Source organism: Mastomys coucha, unplaced genomic scaffold (genome assembly GCF_008632895.1).
Source record: "Mastomys coucha isolate ucsf_1 unplaced genomic scaffold, UCSF_Mcou_1 pScaffold23, whole genome shotgun sequence".
Classification (NCBI taxonomy): Eukaryota; Metazoa; Chordata; class Mammalia; order Rodentia; family Muridae; genus Mastomys; species Mastomys coucha.
In genome coordinates, this window is record NW_022196906.1 from 103,903,132 (window position 1) to 103,929,408 (window position 26,277).

At 40.3% G+C, this 26,277-nt stretch overlaps 1 protein-coding gene and 1 pseudogene across 18 annotated transcripts in view; one reads left to right on the forward strand and one right to left on the reverse strand.

Moving 5' to 3' along the window:
• The window catches only part of Map4 (microtubule associated protein 4), a 141,136-nt gene that overhangs the window by 22,428 nt on the left and 92,431 nt on the right, over positions 1–26,277 (forward strand). For all 18 annotated transcript variants that reach the window (XM_031345228.1, XM_031345222.1, XM_031345223.1 and 15 more), the window contains exon 2: positions 21,230–21,471. In XM_031345228.1, the coding sequence (XP_031201088.1) occupies positions 21,249–21,471 (223 nt within the window). In that variant the 5' untranslated portion in view covers positions 21,230–21,248. The remainder of the gene's footprint in view (positions 1–21,229; positions 21,472–26,277) is intronic.
• Positions 149–4,625, reverse strand: LOC116073711 (annotated as a pseudogene).

The window sequence follows — 26,277 nt, forward strand, 5'->3', positions numbered from 1 at the left end:
GACAGGGTTTCTCTGTGTAGCCCTGGCTGTCCTGGAACTCATTCTGTCAACCAGGCTGGCCTCGAACTCAGAAATCCACCTGCCTCTGCCTCCCAAGTGCTGCAATTAAAGGTGTGTGCCACCACTGCCCGGTTGACAGATCTTTATTTTAAACTATGATGTAGCGTTTTCCTCCAGCTCTCGGAGCAGAGAACTTCACAGGCTTTTGTTAGGTGCTGTCTTTGTGGAGGGCCTTGGCAGCAGCCATCGCTGTCCTCTCTGATGCCTGCTTAGCCTTTTCTGCTTCCTTGGCAGCCCTTATAGCCTGCTCTCGATGAGCTTTCCTGACTTCTGGTTTCTGATTCCTCCTGGCCATTGTATCAGCAAGAGATGCACCAGTGATGGCTTGCTGGAATTGGACTGCACAGCAGGTTCTTTTCTTTTGAACTTTTTCCGACTGTCTTGTGTTTTCTTCTGTAGAGGACGGTCCAGTTCATCTGCCGAGGACTCCTATATGGACTCACACTTTACCTTAATAAACTGGGAAACCTTCCGGTTGGTCCTGGCATAGCACCACCCGTGTCCCGGGTAGATCTTGTACCCGCTGAAACAGCTCGCTTACTTCCGAGAAGTGCCTTTCGTTCATAGAATTCTTCTGGTTTACTGGCTTTAGTGAGCACAGGAGGAGTTAGGTTGTAGTGGGTTATCAAGTGCTTTGGAGGAAATCTATCAAGATTGTTGAGCCAGACAACTTTTAGATTAGAAAACAGTCTATGTGCAGTGCAGGTATTTTGGCTAATCATTGGTTTTTGTAATAGGTCAAACTGTGGCTTTTGAGATGCAATGAAATTAAGAAGGCATATTTTAAGAAAGGTTTATTTTATCTGACTGTAGAACCATTTGAGCTACTTTAAAATGCAGGTCTCCAGGACCTTTCCCACATTGACCACATTAGAGTCTGGAATAGGAATCTGTAATCTGTTCATCTCCCCTAGAGATTGAAACCTGTCTGGTACATGCCTGTAGTCCTAGGATTTGGGAGGCTGAAGCAGAAGGATGGCGAGTTAAGGCCAGCCTGAGCTACTAGGGAGACCCCATTTAACAAAACAAAAAATTTGAAAACTTTTATTTGGTATCTGTGGTATGATTATTAGGGTGATTTCTACTCTTAATTTGGGATTCGTTTCCTCATGCTTCCATGTGAACAAGCTTTGGTTTTTTTCTGCAGTCTTGAATAGGTCAGTGGATCAGCCAGTATATTATTAGAGGCTTCTTATTGGTTTTTCTGGAGAGGTATAACAAGAGAGCTTTGTGAAACATAGTCTCAGGAGGTAGTCAAGCATTGGAAAGCTGAATACTGTTTATTTATTTTAAGGCATGGTCTCTTTGTGGCTCAGGCTGGCTTTTAACTGTCTATGTAACCCAGGCTTTGGGTCCTCTTGCTTTTTTTTGTTTGTTTGTTTTGTTTTCTTGTTTTTCAAGACAGGGTTTCTCTGTGTAACCCTGGCTGTCCTGGAACTCACTCTGTGGACCAGGCTGGCCTCAAACTCAGAAATCCACCTGCCTCTGCCTCCCAAGTGCTGGGATTAAAGGTGTGTGCCACCACCGCCTGGCTCACTTCTGTTTTTCAAAAATGCTGGGATTATATAGACCTGCGCTCATGTGTCTGGGCAACTTTTAATTATAACCTGTTAAGAGATTGTGTTTATTAGGGCAGAAAATCTCAAATTGTGAGGCATAATAAATTCTAGTCTCAAACTAGTAGTTCTTCTGCCTTAGCTTTCCAAGTACTGGGATTGAGCATGGTGGCATCTATCTTCAATCCCAGCACTCTCAGAAGCAGAGACAGAAGTGGGTGGATCTCTGGAAGAGCCAGCCAGGGCTACACTGTGAGAAGGGTGTGGGGGTAGGGGTGGGTGTGGGGAGAAAGGTGTCAGCACATCTGGCTCAAGACTCTTAAATCTGCGGGGCGGTGGTGGTGCATGCCTTTAATCCCAGCACTTGGGAGGCAGAGGCAGGCGGATTTCTGAGTTCGAGGCCAGCCTGGTCCACAGAGTGAATTCCAGGACAGCCAGGGTTACACAGAGAAACCCTGTCTCGAAAAACTGAAAAAAAAAAAAAAAGACTTAAATTTTTTTGAAATAGCAATATGTATATGTGTGTTTGCACACATGAGTTTTGTGTGGGCGTTAGTGCCCCACATGTATATAATATATGCTTGATGCCTGTGGAGGTCAGAAGATGGCATCAGCTCCTCTGAAACTGGTTTTATAGATGATTGGGAACCTCCTACCATATAGATGTTTAGAATTGAACTTGGCTTCTCTTCAAGACCCTTTAGCACCTAAACAGTCACTCTAAATATGCTTTTCCTTCATTTTGGTTTTGAGTGTCTTAGAGCAGAGACTGGGACTGATGGGAGCAGGTATTTGCTTAGATTCTATCTAGTAGGTGAACATGTTTGTTGGGTACCCACAAATATGGCAAATGAAGGATAACAGCTTTAAATCTTATTTAGAAAGGTTTTACTCTATATTCATGCTGTCTTTGAACTTGCTATGGAGCCCAGGCCTCAGTTCACCATCCTCCTGACCTGGCCTTCCAGATGGTGGGAGGTACTTATCACTATGCAGGCTTTAGAAGTTTTTATTTAAAAAAAATTAAGGTCTAGATCACACCTTTAATCTTAGCACTTGAGAGGTAGAGGGAGGTGGGTCTCTGAGTTAGAGGCCAGCCTGGTCTACAAATTGAGTTATAGGACAGCCAGGGCTATACAGAGAAACCCTGTCTCAAAAACCAAAATCAAACAAAAATACCAATCAGACCCAAAAAGTTTGGAATCTTTTAATATTTGGAATAGAATATAAGGGCAATTTAGATTTTTTGTTTTTGTTTTTGTTTTTCATCAAACATCTCTGAAAGTCTTACTCAGTTGTAGCCAGATACCAAAGAAAGGAGAAAAGTCTTAAAATAAGTGATTTAAAAACTTTTACTATGTGAATTGTTTTTATTTCCCCCTTACAAGTTCTTTTCCTCTTCTTGCATTAAAGTAAAAATAGATCTGGTTTCCTGGGTTATCACAGCTTGTAACAAAAAGCTTTTTTATAAAGTTGGCAAGTTAGTAGGGTGAGATCATTCTTTTCTAAGTAGTGTTCAGTGTTCTGTTAAGACAAAGCTATGTCTGATAGGCCAAGCACACAATATTCCTGACTTTGTGGTTATGTTCAGGGCAATAGGGTGAGTTTTCTGTGTAATAGAATACTACTGATATGTAGAAGAAGGTGAAAGGTGCTTGGCTTAGCATCTGTACTCTGGTCTGTACACATGTAGAAAGATTGGAATGATAGAAAGGGGCTCAGTTGAAGGTGCGACTTGGGCACAGGCTGTCACATCTTAAGTGAGTTCTAAGTTGCTTGTTTACATTTAGGTTTGTGTGCTGCTTATTAGATAATACTGAGGACAGTTTGGACCTATTGAGAAATATGGAATGCCTGCACAGTCAGTCCTTTGACAAGTCCACATCCTGGATCTTGTGTGTGCTTTATTTTCTTGCCAAGTCTGTCTACCTAGTACTCAGAAGCAGTATTAAAAAAAATAAAGCCCAACTTTTTTTTTTTGAAAGCTGGATACCAAAAAACTGTATACTGTAAAATGGTAAATTAAATGTTACTTTTTTTTTCTTTGTGGGTTTTTTTTTCTTTTGGTTTTTCTTTTCTTTTCTTTTCTTTTTTTTTCTTTTTGTTTTTCAAGACAGGATTTCTCTGTATACCCCTGGCTGTCCTGGAACTCACTCTGTAGACCAGGCTGGCCTCGAACTCAGAAATCTGCCTGCCTTTGCCCCCCAAGTGCTGGGATTAAAGGCGTGCACCACCACTGCCTGGTTCTTTGTGGGTTTTTAAGACAGGGCTTCTCTGTGTAGCTCTGATTATTCTAGAACTCACTCTGTAGACTAGGTTGGCCTCAATCTCAGATTCGTTGATATTTTCATTTTAAAAATAAGTTTTACAGGGTAGTGGTAGTTCTCACCTTTAATCCCAGCATTCAGGAGGCAGAGGCAGGTGGTTCTCTGAGTTTGAGGCCAGCCTGGTCTACAAAGTTCCAAACAGCCATCACTACAAGGAGAAACCCTATCTTGAATGTCCTCCCAAAGTCCCCAACAAACAAACTAACAAACCCAAAACCCCAAACCAAAACCAAAGATTAAATTTCATCTTTAAAAGCATCTAATTACTACTTGTACAGAATTAAAGTTGATGTTATTTCTTTTTTTTTTTTTTTTTGAGGGGGGTGGGTTTCTAGACAGGGTTTCTCTGTGTAGCCCCTCCTGCCCTGGATCTCACTCTGTAGACCAGGCTGGCCTTGAACTTAGAAATCCGTCTGCCTCTGCCTCCCAAGTGCTGGGATTAAAGGCGAGTGCCACCACCGCCCCAGCTCACCCATCTTAGTTTCATAAATAAAGGTAATTTGCAATTGCATCAAATTTTTTTGTAAATATGCTAATCTAAAGATTTTATTTTTGTTTCAGCATATTCATTGGTATTATAATGTGCTAAGTTAGTTTTTGCCAACCTGTCACAGATTAGAGTCTCCTGGGGATAGGGACCCTCAGTTAAGGAATTGCCTTCATCATATTGGCCTGTGGGCATGTCTGGCAGGCATTTTCTTGATATGAGCCATGCTATCCCAGGATTGGTAGTCCTGGGTTGTATACGTAAGCATGCCTTGGGAGTAAGCTCGCAAGCAGCATTCCTCCATGGTTCTAGCCTTGAGCTCCTCCCTGCTTTCCGTCTGGTGGACTGTAACTAGACTAAGGCAAATCCTTTCCAAGTTGGTTTTAGTCAGTGTTTTATTATAGCAACAGAAAACCAACACAGGACATACAGAGCTGAAGATGGTAGAGAGTCCCAATATGCTCCTGGTACTATATTAGTCTAGCACATTTGTTGTAATTAATGTATACAATATTAGTAATCAACATCCATAACTTACTATGGCTTCTTCAATTTTTAGTTAGTTTTGAGAGAGTAGAAAATAGTGGTTTTCATTATGACAGCCCCACACATGCATATCATGTTCTTTGCTGCTAATTATGTTGTTTCCGCTCCCCAGCCCAGTACTGTCCACAGCCCACTCCCATCCTCCCTCTTTAGATCTTTCCATAGCCAGATATTTTTCCCATACAAACACCAGGGTCATTTTCTTTCTCAGTCTGGTTTAGACTTCCATCATTCTTACATCTTTTCCTGTTACAGACTCTAGTTAGATTTTCTTGGCTGTGACCATATCTTAAATTCCTTGTTTGCTAGGTTGTCAAGGTGTTCAGGAGTGCTGATACTGTATAACAGTTCTTCAATTGAGTTGTCTTTCCATTTCTCATTAGAATGGGGTTATGGTCCCATTCTAATGAGGAAGATGGAGAGCCTTGTGACATTTACTACTTTGGATCAAGGTCCGTGGTGTCAACTTGAGTTCATACTGTTGGTGCTAATCTTGATCTCCTGGCTTAGGTGAGTTTTATTGGGTTTCTCTCTCCCTTTCGGGGTATATACTCTGCAGGGGGAGGTTGCTGCTCCTCAGGAGTACTGGTTTTAAACTCTGGCCTATGATCCAATACTGCTTTTTATTAATGACCATTCAGCTTTGGTCATTCATTATAAAGTCAACTGTGTTTTGAGATACCCTATCAGGTTTTCTTTTTAGTATTTCCTGCTAAATTAGTCATCTTTTCTAAGAGTACAGGGTTCTTTTTGTCAGAGAATGATATTAGATACCAAGACTTGGGTGTTCATTACTTCTTGGGGTAGAATGCTTAAAGATTGTTGTTAAATTTTACTTTTGTTTGTTTTGAATTGTCATGTTTAAGGGAAAAATTATAAGTTTCTTTACTCTTTTTCTTCTGTTCCCTTGTACTTATTTATTCTTGCTTGACTGCTTTTTTGCTGCTTGTTAACTCATTGCGACAATATCTGAGATTAATCAATTAAGATAAGTATATATTTATTTTGACTCATAATTTCAGATGTTTCATTCCAAGGTCACCTGGCTCTGTTGCTTTGGGTTTTTGATGGCATAGCATATTATGCTAGGGGTATCTAGTAGAGGAGGCCTGTTCTTTTTGTGATGGGTGGGAGGCAAGCAGGCAGACAGGGTTCTTGCTGGGTCCCAGTATCCCCTACATTGCCATGCCTCTCTTGAGGCCTCGAGCTGGGGATAAAACCTTTAATTTATGGGCTGCTGGGAGGCATTTCAGATCATCACATTACAAAAGCTATGGCATATAGTGTTAAAACCTTTCAGATTACAACTCTTAAAATATATTTCTAGCCCTTGCTATGAAGTAGAAGTATCTGGTGGTAGTGGCCAACACCTTTAATCCTAGTACTTGAGAGGCAGGGGCAGTTAAGATGGCCTCTGAGTTTGAGGTCAGGTTGGTCTACAGAGCAAGTTCCAGGACAGCCAGTGCTACACAGAAAAACACTGTCTCAAAAACAAAAACAAAACAAAAAAGGTAGAAGAATCAGAAGAGAGTTTTTCTCCTTTCTTTGACTCTCCCTTCTTCTCCAACAGGATCTCACTCGGGAATTCAGTCTGTCTTGGAACTTGCTGTCCTCGTATTCCAGGTTCCCAAAAGGCAGCCTTTCTTGTCACTAGTAGAGAAAAATACCCCAAGTATTCCCCCCCGCCCTTGGTTAAACCATTTTGCCATTTTTGTTTTATTTGTGGTGTGTGTGTGTGTGTGTGTATGTGTGTGTGTGTGTGTGTGTGTGTGTGTGTGTGTGTGTGTGTGTGTAAGGGCCGGAGGTCAACACCTGTCATGGGTTTTTGTTTTTGTTTTTTTGAGTCAGGGTCTCTAGTGACTTTCCTAGGCCGAGTAGTTAATGAACTTCAGGACTTGCATGATTCTGCTTCCCCAGTGCTAGATTACAGAAATGTGCCACTGTGCTCAGCCTTTTATATGGGTCCTGGGGATTGAACCCAGGCTTTTATGCTTGTATAACAGGGTCTTTACTGACACAACCACCTTCTCAGCTTGCCCACCCCTCCTGAAACTTTGAGATATGGTCTCATATAGCCCTGGTTACCCTCAGAGTCTGCTATGTAACTGAGCTCAATGTTCCTGCCCATATGCAGCAGTGTATCTAGCTAGTACAAGAGTCTTTAAACTCATACAAAATATTGGCAGTTAAAATGAATGGAGGCAAAGCTGGCTGTAATTAGAGATGATGCTGATGACATTATATATATATATATACACAGAAAGCAAGTATTTCTCAAGATGAATATATCATTGTTAAAGTGAGATCCATATTCATGCTTTGAACTTCTAATTTTTAAATTGAGGCAAGAGAATTCTAAGTGTAAGGTCAGTTTGGGCTACATATAAAGACTTTGTTAAAGATTGCCTGACACATAAATTGCTTTCACTTCTCCTCTTCTCCCCTCTACCATTTCTACTCCCTCTTCTTCCCTCTCCTTTTTTTGGTAGCCTTTACTCACTCCCAAATTTAGTTGTATATAGATTGACAAGTCCTTTACAGAACCTTTTGTATTTGAGTGGAGTATGTAGTATGGGATTGATGTCTCTTGTGGGCATGCCCGTTTAAAAGTAATGTCAGCTTCTGAGAACAGCAAGGAAAACCTAATCATATGTAATACTAGATAAGCAGGATTTATGTTATACAGTAAGGCTACAATTTTGGTGAGCAATTTGGATAAATAACCACCAATTCTGGTCCTGTTTCTTTGTGAACTGAAACTGTAGTTTCTTGGTAAATAATTCCTAAGAATTTAGAAGTGTGCATATGTTTAGCTCTGGCTGTCCTGGAGCTCACTCTATAGACTAGGCTGGCCTCGAACTCAGAAATCCGCCTGCCTCTGCCTCCCAAGCACTGCTCGACTTTTTTTCCCCTTTATCTATCTATCTATCTATCTATCTATCTATCTATCTATCTATCTATCTATCTATCTATCTATCTATTGTGTATGAATACAATCTGTAGCCATACAGATAGTTGCTCCGGTTGGCCCTGCTCACTCCATCTCATAATGGGTTGAACTCAGGACCTTTGGAAGAGTAGTCGGTGCTCTTACCCGCTAAGCCATCTCACCAGCCCCCTAATCTTTGCTTTTGTTTGTTTGTTTTTTTTTTTTTCGAGACAGGGTTTCTCTGTATAGCCCTGGCTGTCCTGGAGCTCACTCTGTAGACCAGGCTGGCCTCAAACTCAGAAATCCACCTGTCTCTGCCTCCCAAGTGCTGGGATCAAAGGCGTGCGCCACCACCGCCCGGCCTAGTCTTTGCTTTTTAAGTGTAACAATAAAAGATAATTTAGGAACCTCTAGGTCAACGTGTTATTTTAAATATGACGTTTTAAAATGTCATGAATGGCCAGGCGGTGGTGGCGCACGCCTTTGATCCCAGCACTTGGGAGGCAGAGGCAGGCGGATTTCTGAGTTCAAGGCCAGCCTGGTCTACAGAGTGAGTTCCAGGACAGCCAGGGCTACACAGAGAAACCCTTTCTCGAAAATGTCATGAGTGATGGGCTGGAGAGATGACTCAGTGGTTAAGAACATCAACTGCTCTTACAAAGGTCCTGAGTTCAATTCCCAGCAAGCACATGGTGGCTCACAACCATCTGTAATAGGATCCGATGCCCTCTTTTGGAGTGTCTGAAGACAGTTACTATATACTCCTATAAATTAAATAGATAAAAAAAAAGTCATGAGTGCAGTAGGTATTGTGGCTAATGCCTGTAATCCTAGCATTGAAGAAGCTGAGACAAGATCACCATGAATTCTTGGTAGGTCTGGGGTACATAATTAGTTTCAGGTTAGCCTGGGCCATAGAGTGAGTGAGTGGGGCCTGGTCTCAAAAAATCCTACACACAAAATAAAAGATGTGTGTACATCCCTAGTATAAATTAATACTAGTTTTCAACTTCTTGGCATTGCTTTTTTCTACATATATAGCTGTGATAAAAGTTTATAAATTAGGCTCAACAAAGACAATAAGGAATATTTTAAAGTATAATAGTTATTACAATATACCTTAATAAAATTGCCATTAGTACCTTATTAAGTAAATTTAATTTTACTTAAACTCAATCATTGAGATACTAAGAGTGGAGGGCTATTTTCTAAGTGACTGACAGAAGGGGAGTGGGAGCTTGGACTAAAGGATGAATTATGCCCCTGTAGAGTAGAGTGAGACATGAATTTTATTGTGCCATTCAGAATAGTGTTCAGTTAAAATTCAAAAACTACTTGTTTCTGGAATTCTCAATTTAATATTTTCAGACTGACTCACAGTGGGAAGTAAAACTATGCATAAGAGGGACTGTTGTTTTGTTAGAAGCATGCCCTCCTCCTGTGGAAAGATGTGCATGATTAGAAGTTATAGCTTTGACTTTGTGAACATAATGACTGTGGTACTGTTTAGTAAAATGACCACACCTTCATCTTCCCATGACATACTTCCATAGTCTAATTCAACAAAAATACTTAAAAAGCAAGAAGGGCAATTGAGTAACATTTTATGTAATCTATTAATCTTTTGGTACAAGAGGTTTTTCTCTTTTTTCGTTTAAAAATAATTTTTGCTATATTTGAAGAATGATTTCTTTGTATTGTTTTTAAACTTTGTGTGTGAGTGTGAGAATATGGCTTCCAGAGTGCACAGGTGGAAATTACAACTTTGATGAGTTCTTTTCTTCCTTGGCTGAGGCTGAGGCGGGATCTCTTAGTTGTTTTTGCCCTGCAGTACTCCAGGCTGTTGTCTACTTCTCAACAGTGGATCTCAGCTCAGCTCTAGGAGTACCAGGACGACATGTGTAAGACAGCACGTCCAGATTTGTTAGTCTGAGTATTAAACTTGGATGGCCAGGCTTTGCAGCAAAGTAAGTGCCTTTACTTGCTATGGTCTGGAACTCAGGACATCTCCTTTCACATCCCCAGTGCTGGGATTAAAGTCATGACTCCATCATCTAATGCATAAGATTTAAAAAATCAATCTGATGCCCACTTCTGGTGCATCTGAAGACAGGTACTGTGTACTTAGATATAATAAGATTTAAAAAAAACTTATTGTTGCTGGGTATGGGTGCAGAGGCAAATAGATCTCTGAATTTGAGGCTAGCTTGGTCTACATAGTGAGTTCCAGGGCATTGAGGGCTCATTCGTAATGAGGTCCTTGAAATCCTGTTTCATTAAAAACAAAGTCAAAAATAAAAGAGAAGATGAAGTCTAAGTTGCTATCTTTGTGTCCTTGTAACTAATGTTGGGATAAAATGGTGGCATTTGGCCAAACACAGAAATTTGGGCCTGTAATCCCAGATAGTCCGGAGGCTGAAACAGGAGGATTGCAAATTCAAGGCCTGTCTGGAATACAGAATTAAATGGAGTTCAACCTGGATAGCTTAGTGAGACCAAGTCTCAAAATAAAAACAAACATAAAAACAAAAGGAAAGCAGGCTGGGAAATGTAGCTCAGTAGCTCAGAGTTGCTTGCCCAGTGTGTGTAGCATCCCAGGGGAAAAGTAGCATTGGGTATTTAACTGAGAAGGTCTTTGAAAAGAAAGTCAGGAGGTTTGACTCTCTTACCAGCTAGTGGTATGCAAGTGAACCTAGAGTCGTGGAGGTGGCAGGCTGTGCTCCACAGATGAGTTATATCCTCAGCCCCTAGTAGCATAAATTTTAGAGTGATCTAAAAAGCACTTTATCATTTTTCCATTGGCAAAATGATGATCTTCGAGATCTAAAATACCCATATTCATTAGGGCAGTGACTGTGGCCTTTGAAGTGTATCCAGCAGTTCCATGGACTGTGAAGGGATCTTTCCCTTCCTTTGTTCCTGTCTCCTTTCCTCTCATTCTTTCCTTTCTTTCTTGGAAAGGTCTTAGTAAAGTTTATATCCTCTTGCCTCAGCCTCCTCAGTTCTGTTATTTTAGGTGTATACATTAGTATGGTCAGCTTTAAAAGTTTATTTCCTGTTTATAGGCCTGAAATGGCCTGTGGCCTTTTCATGATCGAGGAATTTTAGTTCCTTCTGTCTCATACCACAGAGTCCTCCACTGGGTCCTTTGTATTTAGTGAGTTGACTATTGTATACATGGTAGTCCAGGCCAGCCTTGAACTTCTGACACCTGTCTTCTTCTAGAGTGCTAGGATTAAGGTATATGGCATCTTGACAAGCTCTTTCTTTTATCTCCTTACGTTTTGCTTACTTTTGAATGAGTAAAAATTCATCTATTGCACAAAATATCCTAATGCATGTATAAGAAGTACAGTGGACTACTGAGCCTCCTTAGAGCCACTGATTGTCCATGCCCATTCAGTGTAACTGCCCACCAGCTAAAGGGAGGACAGACCTTACACTGTCTTTTAAAGGTCAGCACTCAGACTTTCAGACCAATAGAGAAACACATTCCAATGAGAAGGCAAAGTTCTCTTTGCCTTCTGCCCACTTACAATGAAAGTTGGAGAGTCAGCAAGTCTTTTAGTTGATTTCAGCTGCTGCTTTAGGATCAACTCCAGGTTTTTCTTTCTCCTCCTCTCCTCTATTGTATACCAGTACAAAATTCTTCTCCATGAGTATTCTTTCTCATGGAGCCACCATGTGTTAGTAAAGTATTAGATGTATTCTTTATTTTTGAGAATTCATTTAGCACAAAATAGTGCTATAGTTCAACTCAGTTCTCCACCCAACCCCTGTCCTCAACCCCCCACCCCATTTTTGGAGATAGGATCTTGTTATGTAGCCTAGCCTGGCCTCAGCTCATGTCTTCCTCAGCTTCCTGAATGCTGTAATCACCAGCACTGCCGTGTCCAGCTGCTCCCTGTTGTAATTGCTTTTCTCCCATTTGTTATCTTAGATGCCTAGTGTGCTTCCGCTTTTTAAATTGTTGAAAGGTTCATTTCAGATAGGTCATCGTCCAATTACTTCATTTAATTTCTTTTTTCTTTATTCATTCATTCATTTATTGTTACTATGTTTATTTAGTTGTTTATGAGACAGTGTTTTTCTGTGTAGAGCTCATGGCTATCCTGGATCTCACTCTGTAGATCAGGCAGGCCTTCTGAACTCAGAGAGTCAGAGATACACCTGCTTGTATCCTGAGTTTGGGGATTAAAGAGGTGTACCCCCACTACCCAGTTAGTTAATTTCTTTTATGGTATTGTTTTCTGGGGGCTGTCCTTCCTAGGATACTACACTAGTTTGTCAGGGCTTTGGGTGCACGCACGCCTGTGCATTTTTGTGTGTGTGTGTATACTACATGTGTGCCTAATGTGATGAACAACAATGAAAACCATACTCAGATTGCTTGTTACTTGGTATGTATTGGTTAAGTGAAGTTTTGTTGCTTTCCATAAATATTTTTATTGCAAGCCTTTAATCCCAGCACTCGGGAGTTAGAAACAGGTGGCTCTCTGAGTTTGAAGCTCTAGCCTGGTCTACATAGTGAGTTCCAGGTCAGACAAGGCTACACAGAGAAACCCTGTCTCTAAAAACTGCATCATCCTCAAAAACAAAACAAAACTAAAACAAAAACAACAAAAACCCCAAAACTTTGCTATCCACATTCCCAATATCATGAGGATGCTTTGCCTTTTGCTTTTAGGCCTGCCATTCACCAGGAATTGACTTCGTTTTTGATGGTGCTGGAACTTAAAACTCCCAGTTGACTCATTGGCATTTGTTGAAAAGACTGAGATAAAATTAAATATTGCCTGCAAAGAATGATTACAACAGAAATGTAGCTGCTGTGTCATTCTCATCTCTGGTTTCAGCCCACATAGCCAGCGTTCAGCAGACTTGCTCTGTGTATCACATGGCTAACAGTGGGAGGTATCTAGTATAGATTATCTTGCTGGAGAAAAAGATTTTAAATTTACTTGTGTCAGAAATGTGGCAGCCTCCTGTTTGTTTGTAGATCCAAATTACATTCAGTCATAACTGAACCCAAGTTGCCTGCATTGTTCTTGTAAGTAAGCAAGTTTGGTTTTGAACTTGGTGCTGCAAGGGTATTTAATGTGTCTCAATGTGGTGTGTACATATGTTTGCAATGTTTTTATATTTAAGGGAAAGGCTGTCTAAAATAGTGGGAAAAGGAGCTACTTGTTTTGGAAACTAGAAGTAAAATGGAATGTCTTTTACCCTCTACCAGTAAGTTGTTTAATGAAGGAGTTTAGCTGGGTGATAGGCAGCCTCAGCTAGTCCAGTGATCGTAGGTTCTCTTTGTTGAGAATCCAGTGATGAACAGAACAAATGGCTGTGAATAGAACTCTGCCAACCCTGGAAATTTCATCAGTTCATAATAGTACAGCTGTTGTCCTTGTGTTGTAAAGGGGGGGTACCTGGAGATGGAAGGTTAATACTCTTCAAAGGGATATTGCTTAAGATAGGATTCCACTAAGTTGTGTATTGCCATTTGTAAGTCTCTGCCAATAAAGCAGGAGAAATTTAGAAATGCCTAAGGAATCTTACAGCCAGTGAAAAGTGGTAGCTGATCTCTCTAGAGAGCTTTGCTTAATGATTTATTTTACTTAGAATGAAATACCATATTTATAGAAGTCAAGTTTTTTTGTTAAATAAATTAAAAAACCACACAGTCAAGACAGAAATAAGATTCAGCTTGATATATAATAAGTCTCTGAAATAAATACGTTGAAAACAAATCTGGGAAATAAAGTTATAGTTTAGTAGCCGAAAGTTGCCAGGCAAACTTGAAAAAAAATATTTGATTTTTGAATATGAACACATGAGGATGCCGGCTATATTCAGCCTGTCAGAATACAAGTGATCTCTGGGACTTGCCTGGGATGCTGAGTTCTTTCCAAGCCTGAGGAGTAAGAATCCATTTTGGTAACAGCATTCTCTGTAATGACACTAGCAGCTCAGTGTCAGCTTCAGAATCCTGTGTCACTTAAACAACCAGCCATGAAAGGTGGAGTGGGGTCAGGGGGAGTGGAGGAAGACAATATTAACCATGCTATCTACATTTCTGCTACAACACTGGGATCCCTGGAATTAGGCATGATGTTATCAAAACAGTTTAACTGAGTAACAAGAACAGATGGTTTTCAGTATAATTACTAACCGTAATAGCACACAGAGAGTAAGTAGTACTCTCCATATGGTCCTGGGTACTCAGGAACCGAGTTCAAGAGTTCTAGACCAATCTTAGGTACCATGGTGAGACTCTGTCAAAAAATTTTTAAATTAAATTTACTATTTGAAATGTATTTGGGGGCTGGAGAGATGGCTCAGTGATTAAGAGCACTGAATGCTCTTCCTGAGGTCCTGAGTTCAAATCCCAGCAACCACATGGTGGCTCACAACCATCCGTAATGAGATCTGACACCATCTTCTGGTGTGTCTGAAGACAGTTACAGTGTATTCACATATAATAAATAAATCTTTAAGAAAAAAAAAGAAATGTATTTGGGAAACAGTGATGCAAGTGGTAGTTTAAAAAAGTAGTACAAGGCAATAAAAGAGATGCTTTTATTTAAAAGTGACAATACACAAAATTTTGAAAGCTATCAGACTTGCCACCATGTTGAAACAGTATCTGCTGTGTTCTGGCTGCTAAATTATTTTTCTTCCCTTTCACACTAAAACCCAAACACTTTGAATGAAACCTGTTTTGGGGATGAGGTAGAAAGTGATTTGATAAGATCTTAATTTACACCGGGTGCGAACAGTGGTCCTTCCAGGAAGGTGTGTCCTGTACCCATTTAAAATAGGAGTCTAGAGGGGGCATAGTGTCATAGGCTAGTGTCTAGGATTCAGAGTGAAATGAAGACACTAGTTGTTAAGGAACAATACTTTTGATTGATTGATGGTGGCACTGTTTGGGCTTCTGGTCTCATTCTCTTTTCTTTCACAAGCAAACACAGGAACCAGCTTGGCCAGAGGTAGCTACTTGTCATTAGTAAGCTAGAGTGGCAGTTTCACATCAGACACACAAGTGCAGTTTTTAGAGGACTATGTTTGAAAAAATTGCCGGGCGGTGGTGGCGCACGCCTTTAATCCCAGCACTTGGGAGGCAGAGGCAGGCGGATTTCTGAGTTCGAGGCCAGCCTGGTCTCCAGAGTGAGTTCCAGGACAGCCAGGGCTATACAGAGAAACCCTGTCTCGAAAAAAACCAAAAAAAAAAAAAAAAAAAAAAAAAAAAAAAAAAAGAAAAAATTGTCTCAAACCAAGCAAAGTGAAATATTTGTAATCTCTGTACTTTAGAAAACAGAGGCAGGTAGATCTACCTCTTTTTAGTTAGATCTTTTTAGTTAGTTCAAGGATAGCCTGGTCTACAGGCTATGCACTGAGATCCTGACAAAACAAAACAAAACAGACTAGTTGCCCAGACTACTGTTTATTGCAGTTCGATATAAATGTTTTTTAAAGATTTTTTATTTATTTTATGTATGTGAGTACACTGTAGCTGTACAGATGGTTGTGAGCCTTGGTTTATTTACTATTATACATAAGTACACTGTAGCTGTCTTCAGACGCACCAGAAGAGGGCATCGGATCCCATTACAGGTGGTTTTGAGCTACCATGTTGTTGCTGGGATTTGAACTCAAGACCTTCAGAAGAGCAGTCAGTGCTCTTAACCACAAAGCCATCTCACCAGCCCAGATATAAATATTTTTAATCTATATAGACCTTGTCCCCCAAAATACTCTTAAGTCTGTAGTCTCAGACTTTGTGAGTTATCTAAAGTAAGCCACCACAGAAGGCATTTATGATCTCATCCTGTGTTATTTATTATTTATGAGCACACAGCTATTAATAGTAAAGAGAAGAGTAAAAGGACCAAGATTCTCTCCAGTGCTTTGTCATCATGTCACAGAGTTTTCTGTTGCCTTACTTTACTTGTTTTTATTAAAATCTTGGTAACCAGATAATTTCATGTGGTCAAAAGAAAGATCAGATGTCCAGATTGCTGTACTGGAGAACATGTGTTCTTCCTGCCTACTTAGACCATATGAGGTTTTCTGACAGTGAGGTATCAAGTCTCTGTTGATGTTGTTACCTAGAGCAGAGTGGAGTGTCTTAAACTCCAGTAAGATTGGTTCAGGAGTGCACTGAGTTCATTTTTTAGTTCCTTCCTTTCTCCATCAAAGCTTTTTCCTTATAGCAAGCCATAAAACTGAGAATACTTTTCATAAAGCTTTTGATTTAGAGAGTCATTTTTAATTTTTTAAATTTTATTTTGCAAAGTATGCTGATACATGCCTTTAATCTCTGGACTTGGGAGGCAAAGGCAAGAAGCACTTCTGAGTTTGAGGTCAGCCTGGTCTACATAGTGAGTCCCATGATAGCCAAGGCTATGCAGAGAGACTCTGTCTCAGGGAAAGAAAATGAATGAGCCTGCCTACCAACCAACCATCCATCCATCTATCTCAGGGCAAAGAAAACAAAAAACAAAAAACAAAAAACCCAAACCAAAAATAACCACAACAATATAAAACAAAATTAAAATGTATTTCCTCCTTGCCCTTCTTTCCTTTAATTCCTCTTATGTACCCCATCTCCAGCCCCTCTCATGTTTATCTAATACTTCCTTTCAAGTTGTTGGTCTCTTTTTCCTTATTATTTATAACACACATACATAAATATATAAATTTAACCTGCTGAGTCTGTTTAGTGATGCTCCTGTGTATGTGTTTTCAGGGTTACTTACTTTGTATTGGATAAGCATTAAGGGGACTCAGCCATGGACTCTTTCTCTCTTAACAGTCACTTTGTACTGGTGGAACCTCTATGAGATTTCAACCTTTCATGTTAGCTTGTCTATTGGGATTGTTTTTGTTTAGGTCTCATTTAGGAAACCACATTACTAAGGCAATACCTTCCCTATTATTTCTGATAGACACAATGTTTTTATTTATTTGGTTTTGTTTTTTGTTTTTTGTTTTTGACACAGAGTCCTGGAACTCCTGTAGATTAGCTTAGCCTGGGATTAAAGAGATGGGCCATGCTGGGCAGTGGTGGCGCATGCCTTTGATTCCAGCACTTGGGAGGCAGAGGCAGGCAGATTTCTGAGTTCGAGGCCAGCGTGGTCTACAGAGTGAGTTCCAGGACAGCCGGGGCTATACAGAGAAACCCTGTCTCGGGAATTAAATTAAAGACATGGTCCACAAAACTAAGAGAAACTCCAAAGGTGATTTACTCAAGACTCTGGCATCAAATTAAACTACCATATATATATATATATATATCAGACTAATTTTTAGATTCTGTTTCTTACTCATAAATCCATTTTATTTACTTATTTATTTTTTAAGATTAATTTATTTATTATATGCAAGCACACTGTAACTGTCTTCAGACACCCCAGAAGAGGGCATCAGATCTCATTACAGATGGTTGTACTGTAGCTATCTTCAGACACTTTTTCTTCTCTCTCTGGCCCCGCTCGCTCTGGCCCAAAGATTTATTTATTTATTTATTTTTTTAAAGATTTATTTATTATTATATGTAAGTACATTGTAGCTGTCTTCAGACACTCCAGAAGAGAGCATCAGATCTTATTATGGATGGTTGTGAGCCATCATGTGGTTGCTGGGACTTGAACTCACGACCTTTGGAAGGGCAGTCGGTGCTCTTAATCGCTGAGCCATCTCTCCAGCCCTATTTATTTATTTTTTATATGTAAGTACACTGTAGCTATCTTCAGATACCTCAGAAGAGGGCGTCAGATTTCATAACAGATGGTTGTGAGTCACCATGTAGTTGCTGGGATTTGAACTCAGGACCTTTGGAAGAGCAGGTAGTGCTCTTAACCGCTGAGCCATCTCACTAGCCCCCATAAATCCATTTTAAATTAACTTTATTATCTATATAGATTGATGAATAAATGGCCAATAAAAAATAACTTTTCATTTGTTTCTTTTTTTTCCCTGTCTTTATTTTTGATTTGGGATTTTTTTTTCAGTTTTTTCTTTTTTTTTTTTTTTTTTTTTTTTTTTGGGTTTTCAAGACAGGGTTTCTCTGTGGAGCCCTGGCTGTCCTGGAGCTCACTCTGTAGACCAGGCTGGCCTCAAACTCAGAAATCCACCTGCCTCTGCCTCCCAAGTGCTGGGATTAAAGGTGTGCGCCACTGGTGCCTGGCTGGTTTGGATGTTTTAAGACATCTCAGTCTTTCACTCTCAGCTTCCTGAGAGCTAGGATTGCCAGCATGCACTAAGAAGCCTAGCTAATGATGTTTTTGCTTTTGAGACAGGGTTTATAATACAGTTTTAAAAATAAGGCTTTTATCTTCTTGATGTCTTGATATGAGAAAAATGCTGTGTTGTGCTGAATCTTTCTTTCCCACACAGGGTCTCACTGTGCAGCCTTAGGTGTTCTGGAGCTCCTATGCTCAGCTGACCAGGCTGGTCTTGAACTTACAGAGCTCCACCTACCTTTGCCTCCCAGTTGCTGGGATTAAACACATGCTTGGTCCAGTGTAGTACCTTTTTTTTTTTTTTTGTTCACAAAACATAAAATAACATTGAGGCATAATTTATTGTTAAATAACTTCATTCTGTATGTGTGAGGTAAAATTATTATAGATACATGTTATAGATACACTTGCAGAACAGTTTGACAGATCTGTTGAGCACTTAAAGAATCTGTTATGTGTACATATTTTAGAATAAAAAACTACTAGAAAATCAATTTCTTTCATTTATAAAATAAAGTGTACTTTCAATAGTTGTTAATTTTACTAACATAATACTATAATTTCCCTTATAGAATTATTTTCTACAAGTAGTGATTTTGTGTGTGATGAAATACAACTTCTGTATGTAGCCTAGGCTCGTCTAGAATTTAGTCTTAACTGTTTTCCCTTTCTGAAATTGAGCTGTGAGCCCCTCTAGCCTATCATCTGCATGAGGATAGTTTAGAAGTATCGTGTAGAACATGCACACAGATGTGGTGCTGGAATCCTGTAATCTCAGAATTTCAGGCCTTTGTGCTTTAGCTGCCATTCACTGGGATTATAGATGTGCCATCATGTTCTGGGTCCTTTATAAGTACTTTCCATAATACCTCTAAAGGCTATAATATATAGATGGAAGAAAGAAAAACAAGCCCACATGGTGGCACATACCTCTTATCTTACCAGTTGAGAGGCAGAGGCAGGACAGAAGATAGCAAGTTTGAGGCCAGTCTGGTCTATTTGAAACAAAACAAAATAAAACAAACAAACAAACAAACAAACAAAAACAAAGCTAAGGGCTGAGAGAATGGTTCAGTGGGGAGAGAGCTTGCTATGCAAGCATGGTGACCTTAGTAGTTCAGATTCTTTCAGATCCTAGCACCTATATAAAAAGCCAGGCATGACTGTTCATGGCTGTAACCTCAGCATTTGACAGCTAGAGTCTGTTTTAAGCAAACAGTTTTATTTTAAGGCAGAAAACAATAGAGGAAAACACCCCATATTTCCTTTGATCTGCACAGAATGTGTATACACACACACGGGGGCGGAGGGAGGAAAGAAGAGGTGGAGAGGTAGAGCAAGGAGAGGAAGAGAGAGAAGAATGAGAAACAGTCCTCTTAAATTTATTTTATATGTATGAATGTTTTAGTTGCTTAAATGTATGTATGTGTACCATGTGTGTGCCCAGCATGCAGCGGTCAGAAGAGACTGTGTAGAACCTCTTGGAACTGGAGGTATAGATGATTGTAAACCATCATATGGGTGCTCCAGAACCCAGTCCTATATGAGAACAGCTTATGTTCTTAGCTACTTCATCTCTCCAGGCCCTAAAGCGCCTTTTTGGGGGGTAGGGGTAGGGGGAAGGATTTTATTTGCAGGTCTATATAAATCAGGCATCATGGCTTATAATACTTGGAATCCCACCCAGCATTTGAGAAATTGAGGCAGGAGGATTTCTGTGAGTTCCAGGTTAGCCTAAGCTGTGTGAGACAATGTCGATATCCCCCAATAAAATAAATACTAAATTAATTTTGTTATTTTTCCTTACAAAATATAAAAATATATATAATTAATGTTTTTCTCTGTATATAGATAAACCTCCAGCATTTTACATGCTGATAAAAATGCTTCTTTTGTCTAAGAAATTAACAATGGGTTAGAAGATCTTCGTAGTTTCTGCTTAGTTTAAAATTTTAAGACCCAATGAATTTGATTACTTACAGGAGCCTGCATGAGAGGTTAATTTTACAGGAGCATGGGCAATTTTCAGGAGCTTCCACCCCTACCCCTGAAAGCCACTAACTGTGTATAAATCTTGTAGAAGTGGTGTGGCCTCCTGAGAGCTGAGAGGTTTGACCTTGTGCAGGTCTTCTGCAGGAAATCCCGCAGATGGGGGTTGGGGGTGCCCGGAAGACAGCACTCTCAAGATTGTACCCTCTTCTACAGCTCTTTCATTTCTTTCTACCCCCTATTCCTTGACGTTCCCTGAGCCTCGTGGGGTTGATATTGATGCTGCAGGGCTGAGCAGTCAGCACTCACTGATTCCCAGCAGTTTGACCAGCATGAGTCTCTGTAGTAATAGCTACCCATTGAAAAAGGAAGCTTCTCTGCCTAAAAATACTCAGGCAATTTGGCAGGTATAGCCTGTCTAGTTACTAAAACAACAGCTTTAGTTTTCCCACTAGAGCTATGAGCTCATCTGCCTTAGGCTTTTACCAAGTTTACAGTACCATGTATGAGTTTCTTCTGTGGAATGGGCCACAAACCTTACAATAGTTTTGCCCTGTTGCTTTGCCTGGTAGGGGGCTGAACAGAAGAGTCATTGTGAGTTAGGTTAGCGTGGGCTACATGTAGCAAGATCCTGTCTCAAATAAGTAAAAAGAACAAAATAGTCCTTGACTTTTCTGCTGTGGAGAGAGGTGTGGACTGTGTCGGCAGCAGTGACTCACCGTGGGTGATTGATTGGTCCTGAGCTTTTATTTTCTCACCATCTAAAAAGCGTTTGCTGGATGTAAAGTTTTATAATTTGGTTCTCTTGAAAACACATTATAAAAATAGCTTTAAGCTGGGCAGTGGTGGCACACGCCTTTAGTCCCAGCACTTGGGAGGCAGAGGCAGGCAGATTTCTGAGTTTGAGGCCAGCCTGGTCTACAGAGTGAGTTCCAGGACAGCCAGGACTACACAGAGAAAAACCCTGTCTCAAAAAAACAAAAAAAAACCCAAAAAAACAAAAACAAAACAAAACAAAAAAAACCTGATGAGAGGCTCTAGAAGTGTGTTTTCATTTGCAGTGTTCATGTGAGACTTCTCTTTGCCCCTAACAGGCAGTCACAGTGGTACAGAATGGCTGACCTCAGTCTTGTGGATGCATTGACAGAACCACCTCCAGAAATTGAAGGAGAGATAAAGCGAGACTTCATGGCCACGCTGGAGGCAGAGCCCTATGATGACATTGTGGGAGAAACTGTGGAGAAAACTGAGTTTATTCCTCTCCTGGATGGTGATGAGAAAACTGGGAACTCAGAGTCCAAAAAGAAACCATGCGTAGACACTAGCCAGGTTGAAGGTAAGTGTTTAAGCTGAAACAGATGTTCAGAGGCAGATTGGGTCCTGACTTGTCACCACTGAGGTTCTGATGTGCACTAGTCACTTGAAGTTTCTATTGGAAATCAGGAATAGTCTTAGCACTCAGGAGACAGAGGCAGGTGGATCCCTGTGAGTTCAAGGGCCAGCATGATCTACAGAATGAGTTCTAGGGCAATTAGGGTTACACAGAGAAACCCTGACTTGACAAAAAACAAAAAAGAAAGAGGAAGAAAGAAATCAAGGAGGCCGGGCAGTGGTGGTGCACGCCTTTGATCCCAGCACTTGGGAGGCAGAGGCAGGCGGATTTCTGAGTTTGAGGCCAGCCTGGTCTACAGAGTGAGTTCTAGGACAGCCAGGGATACACAGAGAAACCCTGTCTAGGAAAAAAAAAAAAGAAAGAAAGAAAAAGAAATGAATGAGGACACATTTCTCTTTAGTTAAATCAGTGTTGATGAAGCTGGTGATGACTTAATCTTCCATACTGTTCTACTATCTAACTTGCTTCATAATTTCTTCTATTCAAAATTTGCTGATTCTTTCATTTGAACATAGCTTTGTGAAGTTAAATGCTTTAGCTTTGTGAAGTTAAATGCTTTAACTTTGTGCTCATATTCCAGCTAATGTGAGAATCAGATTGTTGGGGTGATCCCATGTTTGGAGTAAAACACACTTAAAGCCTTTAAGAAAGGGCCGCCTTTTCCAGAACAGCCAGGGCTATACAGAGAAACCCTGTCTCAAAAAACAAAACCAAAAAAACAAAAAAAAAGAAAGGGCTGCTTTATTAATACTTGGCTGTGAGCTATTTATTTATTTGTTTATTTAATTTTTGGCTGTATTTTTATATCTATATTTAAGAGGAATATTGATTTAGTTTTCTAGTAATTTGTATGTATATATGGTTGGTGATTTATTTTGAGACAGAATCAAAATGCTGCTACTCAAGCTGCATTATCTACCCCATTTTATTAGCTTTGAACTCATGGGCATCTTCAACTTCACTCTTTTATGGAGCAGTATTTTAAGTGTGAGTCAGAATGCTCTTTTGTTTGGTATTAGAATTGAAATCATGCAGACTTCAAAAATGAGTTGGCTGCCATTGAAGTCTGAGGTAGAAATATTGAAAGTTTGAGGAGAACTTAATCTGTGTCTGAAATGAAATAAAGCAAAATAAAACAAAGCCCCATGAAATAGATCAGCAGACAGAGCATGAGCTGGAGACAGCAGAGCATGTGTTCCCTAATGCCTGTCTTCTAGAATAGTTATATAAAATTGATATCTTTCTCTCTCTCTCTCTCTCTCTCTCTTTCTTTCTTTCTTTCTCCCTTTCTTCCTTTCTTCCTTTCTTTCTTTCTCCCTTTCTCCTTTTCTTCCTTCCTTTCTTTCTTTCTTTCTTTCTTTCTTCCTTTCTCCCTTTCTCTTCCTTTCTCCCTTTCTTCCTTTCTTTCTCCCTTTCTCTTTTTCCCTTTCTTCCTTTCTTCCTTTCTTTCTTCCTTTCCTTTCTCCCTTTCTTCCTTCCTTCCTTCCTTTCTTTCTTCCTTTCTTCCTTTCTTCCTTTCTCCCTTTCTTTCTTTCTTTCTCTCTTTCTTTCTTTCTTTCTCTCTTTCTTTCTTTCTTTCTTTCTTTCTTTCTTTCTTTCTTCCTTTCTCCCTTTCTCCCTTTCTCTCTCTTCCTTTCTTCCTTCCTTCCTTTCTTTCTTTCTTTTCCCCCTTCTCTTTCTTTCTCCCTTTCTTTCTTCCCCCTTTCTTTTTCTTTCTTTCTTTCTTTCTCCCTTCCTTTTTTAAATACTATTTTTTTAAAGATTTATTTATTTTATATATATGAGTATTCTGTCTTCAGACACACCAGAAGAGGGCATTGGATTCCATTACAGATGTTTGTAAGCCACCGTGTGATTGCTGGGAATTGAACTCAGGACCTCTGGAAGAGCAGCCTATACTGAACCATCTCTCCAGCCCGATATTTTTCTTTTTTATTGTTTGATTAAAGTTATCAATAATTCTATATGAGCTTAGTTTGTGCCTAGGGATTAGCTGAGCTTACAGTATATGAAGCTCTGGGTTGGGTTTGAACCCCATGTGTCTAGCTTGGTAGCAATACACCTGTAATCCTAGTACTTGGAGGTGAAAACAGAGGATCAGAACTTTGGAATTTGAAGATTGCTTTGTCTGGTTCCAAGACTGAGCTACATGTGACTGAGGGAGGAGGAGGATGAAATAGTACTATTCAGGTTATGTATATTTTCGTTTGAGGTAGGTGGTGTGTACACTGTGCATGTGGAGGCCATGGGACAATGTTGGATGTTGTTTCTCAAACACCTTTGTGCAAGCCATATAGAAGTCAAAGGACAGTTTACAGGGGCGCCAATGTTTTCTTTTCATCTTGTGGATCTTGGAGGTTGAACTCAGGCAAGTGTCTCTCGTCACTTAGCTGATTCATTGGGCCAGCGTTGTTGTAGTTTTTGAGACACTATCCTTTACTGGCTTGCCACTGACCAAGTAGGCAGACTGGTAAGTGTTAGAAATTTACCTATTCTGCCTCCCTCCCCTGCCAGTTTACACTGGTTCTCGTGTCTTCAGGTTCTTGTTTGCAAGGCAAGCATGTCACCACCTGGGATGTCTTCCCAGCCCCTATCCCTCTGCTGCATGTCACCACCTGGGATGTCTTCCCAGCCCCTAGCCCTCTGCTGCATGTCACCACCTGGGATGCCTTCCCAGCCCCTAGCCCTCTGCTGCATGTCACCACCTGGGATGTCTTCCCAGCCCCTAGCCCTCTGCTGTCTTTTCAGTGTTGATGTGGGAGTGACATATCACTTTTGACTTTTTATAACCTGCTGGCTTTGTGTATACTTTATGGGGACACGTACACTCTATCAGGTGAAGAATTGAGAGTATAAGATCTTATCATATTCACATAAATATTTGCCCCAAGTAGAAAGTTGGATTTCTTAATGGAAAATAGTTCACAATGGTCCTTTGACTGACTCATATCAAGGAAATTCAATAGGAAGGAAGGAAATGGTAAGGCCTAACTATTGTGGAAGCTAATGGTAGCTGTAATGTTCCTCCTGCCACAGGCCGGCCAGTCTAGGCCTCCCTCAACCTGTGGGGGGAACAGGGTTCTAGTCAGGTAGACAAGGCATTGGCGAAGAAATGACAAACAGAAACAGACACAAGGGAGTGCTGAAACTGAATGTAATTTGTACAAAGTAGAAATCAGGCTTATATAGAATACAGAGAACAGGACAAATTACAGAAATCACTTAGGCAGGAGGTGGTCACATCAAGGTCAGTATAATCAATCAGCCAGGTGCAAGGCAGAGGAGCAGTGGTGTCATTCTACAGACTGGGTTGTCCTGGCATCCCCAAGATAAAATCTCAGGGTCTGTCTTGAGGAAAGCATCTGAGGGTCGTATTTTGGCATTCCTTGGCTGTAAGGTAAATAATTAGTGAGGGAAGCCCTATAACTTCTCTCTAGTCAGTAAAATAATTTTGCCTCGTGTGGGACTGCTCTTAAAAATTAGTGTCTGACTGCTATCTCTAACTTTTTGGGACTGCTCTGATGATTTGTGCCTAACTGCTATCTCTAACTTTGGAGGCACTCTGTCTGATAAGACAGCTAGCTCCTTTGTAGAAATTCTAAGCTTAACTACAGCTAGGAGATCAATTAGGATTATTTGAAACACTGTGGAGGCCAGGGAATAATGTTCAATCTCAGTGTTAGCTGTAACAAAATATTTCTTAGGGCACCTCTTTATGCCTGAATAAAGAAAGCATGCAGATCTCTCCACAGACTTAGCAGAGATCAATCTGGAACACATCTAAGTTAGGAGATTCCAGCAACTGGCTGAAATACCCAGGAGACAAACTCCCTTTGGAGTCATAATGCCTCTTGTCCGTGATCACGTTTTAACCCTGATACTGTAGACCTATTGGGTAAACGAGTGAGTGCAGCACCTCCCACTCAACTAACTGATTCTTTTCAGAGTTTGAAGAAGCGTACGTATTTCCTAATTTTCTGTTTTTGTACAGCTGTTTGATACTCCAGTTGAGGACTGATCTTATTTTGCAGGGTGGTGAGGGTTGTTGTTGAATCAGGGTGTTTATTTTTTAAAGATTTATTTATTTATTTTATATGAATACACTGTAGCTGTCTTTGGGCATCAGATCCCATTTCAGTTGCTTGTGAGCCACCATGTGGTTCCTGGGAATTGAATTCAGAACCTCTGGAAGAGCAGTCAGTGCTCTTAACCACTGAACCATCTCTCTAGCCCAAATCAGGGTGTTTTTATATGACAGTATTTTGTTGGAACTCTATAGACCATGCTGGCTTCCATCTCACAAAGATCCTTCTGCCTTCACCTCCTGAATGCTGGAATTAAAAGTGTATGCCACAACACCTGGCAGTGTGTCATCTTGAGTGATTTACCTCAAGAGGAGGAAGGTTTTTAGAATCATTCCCTCTTTTTTTTTCAGGAGTGAGAACTGAACTAGGGCTTCTGACAGGTCTTGAATTTTGTTTTCAAAACTTTGTTCATTGTGTACATGCATATAACATGGCATATGTAATCATATGGAAATCAGAGGATATCATATGGGAATCAGATTTTGCCTCCTACCACAAGAGTCTGAAAGATTGATCCAACCTCTTTTAAAATTCAAAGTCTTTCTACAATTTAAAGTGTCTTAACTGTGGGCTCCATTAAAGTACTTTCTTTCTTCAGGAGGGAAAAATACCAGTCAAAAGCAAAATCGAACTCTAACCGTCCAGTGTCTAGGATCCACTCATG